The 12,993-nt window shown below is 29.4% G+C and overlaps 1 protein-coding gene across 1 annotated transcript; it reads right to left on the bottom strand.

Moving 5' to 3' along the window:
- Window positions 1-5,981: 5,981 nt before the first annotated feature.
- On the bottom strand, window positions 5,982-10,310 carry LOC131803199 (uncharacterized; the record flags this gene model as incomplete). Its single annotated transcript, XM_059124291.1, is given in 6 exon segments — window positions 5,982-6,592; window positions 6,704-6,822; window positions 6,885-7,179; window positions 7,265-7,538; window positions 7,601-7,776; window positions 9,129-10,310. Coding segments are annotated over 6 exon segments (2,196 nt in total). The 3' UTR covers window positions 5,982-6,440.
- Between the last annotated feature and the right edge of the window lie 2,683 nt (window positions 10,311-12,993).

The following is a 12,993-nucleotide window of genomic DNA, read 5'->3' as shown; positions in this document are numbered from 1 at the left end:
ATATAAATATTTTCTTGATATATCATGGACATAGACATTTCTTTTCGTTGGTAACTTATAGTGAAATTTGAAGGAGAATATTTTTGTCTCTGACGTCATCCTTCTAAAATGATGCTTTGTTGGGGAATTTGGCATAACCTCATATGAAGTGTGGTTACAACCCAAAAAAATTAGGAAATATTTTTGCTTTTTTTGCCAACATTGATATAAATATTTTCTTGATATATAATGAAAATAGAGATTTCTTTTCCTTAGTGACCTATACTGAAATTTTATGAAGAATATTTTCGTCTCTGACGTCATCCTTCTAAAATGATGCTTTGTAGGAGAATTTGGCATAAACTCAAGTAAAGTAAGGTTCTAACCTAAAAAAAAACTGGAAATATTTTCGTTTTTTGGCTAACATTAAAAAAAAATATTTTCTCGATATAAAGTGGAAATATAGATTTCTTTTCGTTGGTGACTTATACTGAAGTTTGATGGCGATTATTTTCGTCTTTAACGTTATCCTACTAAACGGATGTTTTGTGGGAGAATTTGACATGAACTCACGTGAAGTGCGCCCTTAACCATAAAAAGATGGGAAAATATTTTGGCGTTTTTGGTATATAATGAAAATGGAGATTTCTTTTCCTTGGTGACCTACACTGAAATTTTATGAAGAATATTTTTGTCTTTGACGTCATCCTTCTAAAATGATGGAGATTTTTACACCAATTCACACAAAATACGGCCTTAACCTCAAAATTTCTCTTTAATATATATGAATTCCTTGGGTTTAGGTAAGATTTAGACACTTGACGTCTTCTGCGAACTTTAGTAGAATTTTATGACAAATATTTTTTTAGAATATTTTGACTTGCTACGATTCGGTTTAAAGGGTGTTTTTAAACAGATTTTCAAAAATGGACCAAAAAGACCCATTTGTGGTCTCACTTGAGGGTTAAAATTTCCGATCATAATATTCCTCGTATATTTATGTGCAATATTGTTAAAGACACTATATACCTAAAATGTATGGATTCCAAGGAATCTTAATTCGAAAATTTCCAAAAGTGTCGAAGAGGGGGAGGGTGATAATGGAAACTTTCAAAAAGCCGATACAAGAGAAAAACTTTTCCCCTATTTATTTTTTGTGTTGCACAGTGTTATTTTCCATAGAAAAAAGGAAATCGTACAACATATTTTATAAAAAAATTATTTTTTAGAAAATATTTTTTTGTAGAAAAATATCCTCAAAAGGAAAAAATTCTCTGATGAGATTTTTCTATATAATAATCGTGCTAAATATTTTATAAAAAAAGAATTCTTTAAATATTTTTTGAAGAAAAAAAAAACTCAGACAAGGATTTTCCTTAAAAAAATTAAAAAAAAAAATATTTTATAATTTTTTTTTTTAGAAAATATTTTTTATAAAAAAATATCCTAAAAAATATTTTTTAAAGAAAAAAATCCTCAGATAAGAATTTCCGGTATAAAAATCGTGCAAAATATTTTATAAAAAAATTTCCTTAAATATTTTTTGTAGAAAAAAATCTCAGACAAGAATTTCCTTAAAAATAATTAAAAATTAAAAAAATATATATTTAATAAAATTTATTTTTTTCAGAAAATATTTTTTATAAAAAAATATCCTCAAAAATATTTTTTAAAGAAAAAAATCCTCAGATAATAATTTTCTATATAAAAATCGTGCAAAATATTTTATACAAAAAATTTCCTTAAATATTTTTTGTAGAAAAAAAATGTCAGACATTTTCTTAAAAAAATTAAAAATTAAAAAAAATTATTTTATAAAAATTTTTTTCAGAAAATATTTTTTTATAAAAAATATCCTTAAAAATATTTTTTAAAGAAAAAAAATCCTCAGATAAGAATTTTCTATATAAAAATCGTGCAAAATATTTTATAAAAAAATTTTCTTAAATATTTTTTGTAGCAAAAAAAATCTCAGACAAGAATTTCCTTAAAAAATTAAAAACTAAAAAAAAAATATTTTATAACAAATTTTTTCAGAAAATATTTTTATAATAAAATATCCTCAAAAATATTTTTTAAAGAAAAAAATCCTCAGATAAGAATTTTCTATATGAAAATCGTGCAAAATATTCTATTAAAAAAATTTCCTTAAATATTTTTGTAGAAAAAAATCTCAGACAAGAATTTTCTTAAAAAAATTAAAAAAAAAATTATTAAAATTTTTTTTCAGAAAATATTTTTTTATAAAAAAATATCCTCAAAAATATTTTTTTAAAGAAAAAAATCCTCAGATAAGAATTTTTCTATATAAAAATCGTGCAAACTATTTTATAAAAAAAAATTTCTTAAATATTTTTTGTAGAAAAAAAATCTCAGACAAGAGTTTCCTTAAAAAGTTAAAAATTAAAAAAATATATATTTTATAAAAATTTTTTTTCAGAAAATATTTTTTATAAAAAAATATCCTCAAAAATATTTTTTAAAGAAAAAATAATCCGCAGATAAGCATTTTCTATATAAAAATCGTGCAAAATATTTTATAAAAAAATTCCTTAAATATTTTTTGTAGAAAAAAATCTCAGACAAGAATTTCCTTAAAAAAATTTAAAAAAAATGTGTGCTATTTATCTTTTGCATACAGAAACTCGAATATTTTATAATTAAAATAAAACTCAACATTTTTTTGGATTTTTATATAATTTTTATTTAGAAAAGATTTTTTTTTTATAATTATTACAAAATATATGTTTTTTATTTTAATTAATTGAAAAACAAATACAAATATTTTGTTTTTGTTTTAAAATCATTGTTATTATTATTAATATTTTTTTTGTTTTATTTGCACAAAATTCTTCTTCTTATTTACAATAACTATAAATTAAAATTATTTAAATAGAAAAAAAAAATAAAATAATTTTTTTTAACTTAAAAAATTAAATTTGAAATTTCTGCTATATAAATGCTGCAAATTTTAGTGTTTTTTTATTATTAATTTTGTGTTAATTTAATTTGTTACTTAAATTCTAAAAATTTGATTTTTTTAATTCATTTTATTTTTAAATGCAATAAAAATTAAGCACAATTCTTTTTTTTTCGTTCATTAAAGATTTTTTATTCTTGACAAACATAAATTAATTATGATAAAAAAATTATTAATAAATACCATATAAATTTTATAGTTTTATGTCTTTGAGTGAGTGATTGTTTTTATAAATTAGGAGTCTTAAAAGTCATTAAATAAATAGTCGTAAAATAAATAGTTTGTGTTGTGTTTGTTGTCATAGGAAAATATGAAAATTTTAACCAGTCTCTATGGAAGTTTTAGAATTTCTATTTGTTTTATTTATTTTCTTAAATGATTATGAAAAAACTTGATTTTGAATTTTAAAACTTCATAGAAAGTGATTATTTAAATAGGCAGTAAGTTTCGTTTTTAAAGTTAAATTTTTAAAGGCCTGTTTTGAGAGAAAACTTTAGCCAGCTTTTTGTGGACAAAAAGCTAGATAAAGTTTTGAGTTTTTGTTTGTGAAATAAAACAAGATTTTAGATAATTTTCAAAAAAGCCAGGAGGGCTTGGAAGTATTTTAACAAGAAAAAAAGCATTGAAACCTCAAAAAAGCTTTAAAATCTCAAAAAAGCTTTAAAACCTCAAGAAGCTTTGAGACCGTAGAAAAAAGCTTTGAAAAAAATTAAAGCTTTCAAAATAAAAAAAAAAAATCTTATTGCATTTTTTTCTGAAAGACAACTCTTAAGAAATTATTATTTTTTGAAATCGCGAACATTGGAAAGCTTTTATCCATAGAGCTTTAGCAAGGTTTTTTTTGGAAAATTTAGAGAAAAACATCAATACATGTACTAAAATTGTTAAGTTATTTAATAAAATACTAACTTCAATATTTTTGAAAGCTTTTGAACAATAAGAAAAGCTTTAAATATAAATAAAATATAAAAAGCTTTCAAAATTTGAGTGAATTTTCGCGCTTCTAGTAACATTTAAAATATTTTTCTTGACATTTTACTCAAAATAATGAACTAAGCTTTTTCTGATATGCAAAGCTTTTAAGTTCACTAAAGCTTTTAAAGCTTGAAAAGCAAAACTATATTTTAAATTGAGTTTTCAAACAAAATTCGCGTTGGAAGTATTTGAGTTATGTAATTGAACTTTTTAATTTTTCAAATAATTTTTGAGAGAGCTTTTGCAAAGCTTTTTTGAATTTCCGTAAAAAAATCCTAAAAAATCGAAAATGCCAATTTTAAATTTCAAGAGAAAACCTGCTCTAAATTATTAGAATCATATTATCGTGACTAATTAATTTTTTTCTTATAGAGCTTTTGTAAAGCTTTTTCAAACTTTTGTTCAGTAAAATAAAATTAGTAAAAAATTGCCGATTTTTTGCAAGACCCATCATTTGCCTCATATCAACGCGATTATTTAAATGTTTTCTCGTTGAGCTTTTGCAAAAGCTTTTTTGAACTTTTGAAAAATATCGGCAAAAAATTAGAAATGATTTACAAAACGAATATCTGCGTCAAATCAACATTATTATTTGAATGCTTTCTCATATCACCCTGCTTATTTGGATGTTTTCTTGTAGAGCTTTTGAAAAAGCTTTTTTTGAAAATCTACAAAAAATATAAATGTCTTACAAAACCAATTATCTGTATCAAATCAACGTTATTATTTGTATGTTTTCTCATATCATCGTAATTATTTAAATATTTTCTTGTAGAGCTTTTGCAAAAGCTTTTTTGACTTTTGAAAAAATTACCAAAAAATTAGAAATGACTTACAAAACGAATTGTCTGCGTTAAATTAACGTTACTATTTCATATTTTTTCCTGAAGAGCTTTTGGAAAGCTTTTTTGAATTTTTAGAAAATTAGTAAAAAATCTTGAATACTCTACAAATAATTAAGAATGACTTACAAATCAAATTAGCTGCGTCAAATCAACGTTATTATTTGAATATTTTCCTAAAGAGCTTTTGGAAAGCTTTTTTGAACTTTTGAAAAAAATCAGTAGAAAATTCAAAAGGCCTTACAAAATCAATGAAATAATTAAATCGCAATATCTCTACTTTTGTATTTTCCACACTACGGAGCTTTTGAAGGAAATAGAGCTTTTTAATCTTATAACTCCTCTAAAGGGAATTTTGAAGTAATTTTATTAAAAACTCATTTCAAAATGGTTGTTTAACAGTTTTAAAGTCGATTTTAAAGTTTCCAAAGCTTTTGAAGAAAATAAAGCTTTTTTGATTTTTTTAAGTATTTAATCCCTTTTCAAAATTAATTGTTTAAAATTGTTTTATGAAACTAATTTGCAGTTTTTTTTAATTTCTATAATATTTGATCTACTTTTGTAGTTTCCACACTACGGAGCTTTTGAAGGAAATAAAGCTTTTTAATCTTATAATCCTTCTTAAGTTAATTTTGAAATAATTTTATTAAAAACTCATTTCAAAATGGTTGTCTAACTGTTTTAAAGTCGATTTTAAAGTTTCCAAAATAATTTAATTAAAAACTCATTTCAAAATGGTTGTCTAACTGTTTTTTAGTCGATCTTAAAGTTTTCAAAGCTTTTTTTGAGCTTTTGTTGGTATTTAAATCCCATTTCAAAATTAATTGTTTAAAATTGTTTTACGGATCTAATTTCCATTTTTTTTTTAAAATTTCTCTAATACCTGAAGCTATGAACATAAAAATCTGCCTCCAGAGCTTTAAGCTTTTTTCTGAATTTTGCTTATTTTCCCCATGATTTATGACAATTTATGTATTCTAAACTAATTTTGAGTTTTTTGCAAAATATTTGCCTTTTAATACCTCCAAAGCTTTTCATTTGTATGTCAAAGACTTCCAAGCTTTCCTAAAAGCTTTTTGAAAATCGGTTTTAAAATCTTATTTTATAGCTTATTTTTCAAAAGAAATAGTAAAATAGAAAGTATTTTTTTTTTAATAGATAATAAATAGATAGCCGAAAGCTTTTGAGCTTTTTTTCATGCTGCAGCCAACAAAGCTTTCTAACTAGGATTTTTTCGTTTTATAAAATAATTTGTTCTTTTCTTGCATCGCATAGGCTTAAGTTTTAGGTTTCGGTTTTTTTTTTCGTACCTTTTGCTGGTTTTATAATAAAATTTATAAAAAAGCTTACTAAACTAGACATATTTTTTGTTTTCCAAAAAACCAAGTATTTTTTTCTTTAAATTTTTTTTACTCAGTTTTTTGTTGTTGTTGTTATTTTTTCTGTTCTTTAAACACTAATTACCGTAATATTTAGGATTTTTCGTTTGTGTTTTGCATTTTTCACGTTTGCATGTGTGTTTGTTTGTGTCTGTGTGATTGCTTGGTTATGCGTGTGTGTGTGTGTGTATGGGTGATTGATTATTGCTGTGTTGTTGTCATTAGTTTTACTTTCACTAGGTGGTGGTTGGTTGATTGGTGTTGTTGTAATTGTTGTTGTTGGTCTTATGCTACAATTTTATGGGGTTGCATCCATTTTTTCATATAGTACACAAACAAGGTGGAAATATACAATAAGATCATGAGAGCACAGGTTACGGCCAAGGCCAAGACGGAAGTTTTAGTGGGGCAGGGTTCAATGATAGTGACAGTCTTATCTATAAATAAATAAAAAAAAATGGAAAAAAGGAATAGAAAATGTTTTTTTTTTTTGGTTATTAGCATAGGGTCCTTTGAGAGGGTTACCCCGGGTGGCTCTCAATTCATACCTTTAGCAAAGTCTGTGCTGGGATCGGATTTGAAGAATTCACGTTTCTCATCACCAAAGTCCAAGACCAAAATCTCCTGGGAAATGTTCATGTCCTCATCGGCTTCCTTGGTTTCATTGCTGGTGGGGCAAAGAATTTTTTAAAAATTATTTAAAAACAAAAATAAAAATTTTCTCCTCACCTCTCCACGGAACGACGACGTCTTCTGCCCAAGCTCTCAAACGACTCCATGTTCCATTCGCACACGGCCGGCTCACAGGGACCCAGGCAATATTTCACATTACACTGGAAGATGACACCATAGCTTTCGGTAAATCTGAAGGCCTCATAGGTGGACTGCAGGGCATTGCCATCGGCAGTGAAGCCGGGGAAGATTGTGGGATCGGTGGGACAGCCATCATCATCAATGATTTTAAAGCTGGTGCGGGCATCCTTGGCCATGGCCACACAGGAACGGGCAAAAATGCCATAGGGAGCTTTAACGACAAAAAAAAAATCGAAAAAAAAAATTAATATCCTCCCCTTCAAATAACACGCTCTCCTCCCTCCCCCTCCACTTACTGTCTTCTGGGATCTCAATACGGAAGTTCAAACGATCACCAATGCGCACCGTTTCCACCTCACGTTGACGGGTATCCAAAATGCGAATTCTTGGTGGTGGAGCCTCAGGCGAGGAATTGATGTGGATCATTTCAGGATCACGGATGGGCATCATACCGAAGGTAATATTCTTGGAGCTCATGTCATACGTACACTTGACTTTGTAGATTTTATCGGCCTTGGTCATGACCACGCTGTGGTGTTGCAGGACCACGGTATTGGAGTAGACACCGGTCTAAAATTTTCAAAAATTATTTGAAAGGGTTTCCTTTTCTTAAATTTAAATTCCGAACTTACCACACTCTGGGTATTACAATCCTGGCCAGCCATGGTCAAATCCAAGCGGAAGGAATCCGAATTGATGACATCAATGTTACAGGTCTCGGAACGGCCCAAAGCATAGATACGGCCATTGAAGGGTTTGTTGGTGCGCACCTGGACAGCAATGCGGGTATCCTTGCAGTGGACGGAGACTAAAGAGGAGCAAAAAAAAAAAATACGGATTTAAAAAATTTTGAAAAAAAAATGGTAGACTTTTTTAGGTCAGAACTAAGTTTTTCCGTAAGAAAAAAATTCGGTGACCTCACGGTCGGAAGTTTTTTCTATAGAAAAAAATTCACCGACCCTAGGGTCGTAAGTTTTTTCGATAGAAAAAAATTCACCGACCCTAGGGTCTAAGTTTTTTCGATAGAAAAAAATTCGCCGACCCTAGGGTCGCAAGTTTTTTCTATAGAAAAAAATTCGCCGACCCTAGGGTCGTAAGTTTTTTCGATAGAAAAAAATTCGCCGACCCTAGGGTCGTAAGTTTTTTCGATAGAAAAAAATTCGCCGACCCTAGGGTCGTAAGTTTTTTCGATAGAAAAAAATTCGCCGACCCTAGGGTCGTAAGTTTTTTCGATAGAAAAAAATTCGCCGACCCTAGGGTCGTAAGTTTTTTCGATAGAAAAAAATTCGCCGACCCTAGGGTCGTAAGTTTTTTCGATAGAAAAAAATTCGCCGACCCTAGGGTCGTAAGTTTTTTCGATAGAAAAAAATTCGCCGACCCTAGGGTCGCAAGTTTTTTCGATAGAAAAAAATTCGCCGACCTCAGGGTCGCAAGTTTTTTCGATAGAAAAAAATTCGCCGACCTCAGGGTCGCAAGTTTTTTCGATAGAAAAAAATTCGCCGACCTCAGGGTCGCAAGTTTTTTCGATAGAAAAAAATTCGCCGACCTCAGGGTCGCAAGTTTTTTCGATAGAAAAAAATTCGCCAACCTTAGGGTCGCAAGTTTTTTTTCGATAGAAAAAAATTCGCCAACCTTAGGGTCGCAAGTTTTTTTTCGAAAGAAAAAAAATCGCCGACCTCAGGGTTGCAAGCTTTTTTCTATAGAAAAAAATTCACCGACCCTAGGGTCTAAGTTTTTTCAATGGAAAAAAATTCGCCGACCACAGGGTCGCAAGTTTTTCCGATAGAAAAAAATTCGCCGACCTCAGGGTCGCAAGTTTTTTCGATAGAAAAAAATTCGCCGACCTCAGGGTCGCAAGTTTTTTCGATAGAAAAAAATTCGCCGACCTCAGGGTCGTAAGTTTTTCCGATAGAAAAAAATTCACCGACCCCAGGGTCTAAGTTTTTTCTATAGAAAAAAATTCGCCGACCTTAGGTTCGCAATGTTTTTCTATAAAAATAACTTGGCGACCTCAGGGTCCAAGTTTTTTTTGATAGAAAAAAAATTCTCCAATTTTTTCAGGTCCACCACAATTTTATAGAAAAAAGTTATGGACCTCATGGTCTTAATTTTTGTTTAAAAATTGGAGTTTTTGGGCCCCTCTTTTCCCTTCCTACTCACCATCATAACAGGTACCGGTCTTATCACAGTTCACATCATTCCTGGTAATATTCAAGGTAGGATCTTCCTCAACTCCCAACAAAGGTGCCTGTTGATCCAATTGATCCAAGGGTCCGGGACTTGTGGAAATAGACGAAGCAGCCGATTTATCGCAAATATTTTCAAAATATTGACCAATTGGTTCGCCATGATCGATCAAGGGACGTTCATGATTCAAATAGGTTGAGGGTCCATCGGGCAGAGTTTTGTGATCCAAGTGATACAGGCGGCAGTTGTACTGGGCTCCCTGGGGCTGACCGAGATACAAAAAGGAGCGACACAAAAATTCCGATTCAATTTCACAGGCCAGGCGACAGGCTGACTCCGAGGTGACTTGCAATTCCTTGTCGGTGTAGTAGTGGAGGCCAACATATTGTGCCACCTTTTCTTCCGAAACTCCCACACGAGCATTGGCAAAGGATCGGGTGGATTTACAGGCCTGTTGGGGTTTCAAACATAAATTCTCGAAATAATCCGTGCCCTGGGCATCGGCCAATTGCACAAATTGTCCACCACTACGTCTGTCCGCATCGGAGAGAACACATTTCATGCTGTTGTAATCGTACTCCACGGAACGGCACACAAAACGTTTCTCATTCAAACAGGCCGAGAGACAGGCTTCCTTGGTGCTGGTATAGATGAGGGCATTGTCATTGCCACGAATCACTTTGTTGGGAACACGCTCGAAGGACCATGGCCGATGGCAGACATTTTCACTGCGCAGTTGCAGTTTGACCATGTAGTACATGTTGGCCGAACGCTGAGGAGCAGCCGAGGGATTGTGGGCCGAGGAATCATTTTGCAGTTGGCAGTGAGTCTCTTGGGAGGGAGACAGAGGATTGACGACAAAACTGAAGGCAGCAGCTTGACAATCGGCCTCTTCGCGACACCAACCCTGACATTCGTAGAGTGAGAGGTTCTTAACGCTGTAGTAGGTGGTGCCGGCAAAATCATAATCTGTGAGCTTTTCAAAAGCCATGCGGGCAGCTGCGGGAGAGGGCAATGCTATGAGCAGGAGGCATGTGGCTATGACAATACTGGTAGTGGTACTGGTGCTAAGACTCATGATGCTGCTGGTGATACTGTGGCGGTGATCTTTCTTTTGTTGGTGATTATGATGTTTGGAAGAATTCAGTCGCATCTGAAAAAGAGAGGGAGAGGAGAGGGAATTGTGATTAGAAGAGAGTTTTTATTTTGAGAGAATAATAATGATATAGAAATTCAAATGATAGACAAGAGAGAGATGGGAGTTTAATAGAAGAGAATAATACTAAAATAACAAATTAAATAAAGAGCTCTCTCTTTATGAGATAATTTTCTCTTTTCTAAGAGAAACACACATTTTAATATTTTTGTCTTAATTTTTTTGTTTTTTTTTTTTTTTTTAAATTTTATTTTTTTAATTTTTTTTAATTCCTTTTTTTATTTGAAGTCTAATTTTTTTACACTTTACCCGTCTTTCAAATGAAAAAGAGGGAGAGATGGAAGTTTAACAGAAGAGAATATTAATAAGGGAATTCCAAAAAGAGAGAATATGAGATAATTTTCTCTTTTCTAAGAGAGACACATATTTTAGGATTTTTTGACTTTTTATGAGATAGATTTCTCTTTTATAAGAGAAACACATATATTATTTTTTTTTATTTTTGATTTTTTGATTTTTTTTTTTGAAATATTATTTTTTTATTTGTTTTTGTTTTTTTTTTATTCGAAGTCTATTTTTGACACTTTACCGTTTCTCAAATGAAATAGAGAGAGATGGAAGTTTAACAGAAGAGAATATTAATAAGGGGATACAAAAAGAGAAAATATGAGATCATTTTCTCTTTTCTAAGAGCGACATACATTTTAGGATTTTTTGACTTTTTATGAGATAGTTTTCTCTTTTATAAGAGAAACACATATTTTAATCTTTTTTTTTATTTTTAATTTTTTTTTTTGAAATTTTATTTTTTTTTATTCGAAGTCTATTTTTTGACACTTTAACCGTTTTCAAATGAAATAGAGAGAGAGAGGGAGAGATGGAAGTTTAACAGAAGAGAATAATAATATGGGAATTACATAAAGAGAGAATATAAGATAATTTTCTTTTTTCTGAGAGAGTCATACATTTTAGGATTTTTTGAAATTTTATGAGATAGTTTTCTCTTTTCTAAGAGAGACACAATTTTAAGACTTTTTTTTTGACATTTTATGAGATAGTTTTCTCTTATATAAGAGAAACACATATTTTAATATTATTTTTTATTTTTTTTGATTTTTTTTAGATTTTATTTTTGTAATTTTTTTAATTCCTTTTTTTTATTCGAAGTCTAATTTTTTTACACTTTAACCGTTTCTCAAATGAAATAGAGAGAGAGAGAGAGAGAGAGAGAGAGAGAGAGGGAGAGATGGAAGTTTAACAGAAGAGAATAATAATATGGAAATTACATAAAGAGAGAATATGAGATTATTTTCTTTTATTTGAGAGAGTCATACATTTTAGGATTTTTTAACATTTTAGGATTTTTTAACATTTTTTTCGATTTTTTGGACATTTTTTGAATATCTTATTTCCAATTTTTTACTTTATTTTTTAAATTCAATTTATTTTTCATTCGAATTCCAATTTCTTTTACTCTCTCTCAAATGATAGACAGACAGAGATGGAAGTTGAACAGAAGATAATAATAATATAGGAATTACTTAAAGAGAGAGTATGAGATAATTTCCTCTTTTCTAAGAGAAATTTAATTTTAGAAAATTTAATTTTTTTCGATTTTTAAAAAATTTTGTTTTGAATATTTTTTTCTATTTTTTTACTTTATTTTTTAAATTCAATTTATTTTTTATTCGAAGTCAAATTTTGGTTTTTTTTTAATTTTTTTTGGTTTTTTTTTTTTAATTTTTTTGTTTATTTTTTTCCACTTTTTTTCTCAAATTCTCTTAATTGTTTATTCCAATTTTAGATATTTTCTCTTTACCCTTTAACAGTTTTTCGCCTACATTTTTCTTTGATCTTAACTCCCATTACATTCAACAAAATTCTATTTAATATCCATAGGAAAAAAATCGCATTTCAATCACAAGAAATTGAAAAAAAAAAAATTAGCTTTCGAACTCAAGCATAACTATTTATGCTACAGTAATTTTTACAGATAAGCAGAGCTCATTTCAATATGGCAAAACGGGTGAGAGGCAATAAATGTACGCCTAAGTGTCTCAATTGTTTTTTTTTTTTTTTGAAAAACAATTCTAGGAAAAAATTATCAAAACAACAACAACAATAACAACAACAACAAAATCATCATTATAATTATTTGAGAGTACACAGACGCTCAAAGGAATGTGTGTATCCATGTCTGTTATAAGCTATCCGCGGCTGATTGTTTTACATTTATGTAGAGCTTGTAATTTGATAAGCTTTAGATGGGAACGGGTTACAATTTTGTTACGCTATTCTTGCGTATAATTGCCCGGCATTTTGTTGAACATAATAAGGGCAATGATATAGGAGGAGGAATGATATATGTATATATGAAGAAAATAACATTATAATAATATCTTATGAAAATGATCGGCTACATGTTCAAATGTAAGAAATAAATCCCATTGCAAACTGAAGAAAATAAAAAAACCTGAAAAAAATGTGTCCCAAAAGATAGGCTGGTCTATGGAAGAGAGTTCTTTTTAAATCTGAAAACATAATTCTGACAAAATCTGTTGTAATTTACCATAAAATTGTAAAAAAAGTCTGAAAAATCATATCTCAAAAGAAAGGCTGGTCTATGGAAAGTAGATTCTCAAGCTGAACATATTTTAATTCCGACAAAACTCTTGTAATTTC

This window comes from Musca domestica, unplaced genomic scaffold (assembly GCF_030504385.1).
Source record: "Musca domestica strain aabys unplaced genomic scaffold, Musca_domestica.polishedcontigs.V.1.1 274, whole genome shotgun sequence".
Taxonomy (NCBI): Eukaryota; Metazoa; Arthropoda; class Insecta; order Diptera; family Muscidae; genus Musca; species Musca domestica.
This window is presented reverse-complemented; position numbering and strand designations above follow the sequence as displayed.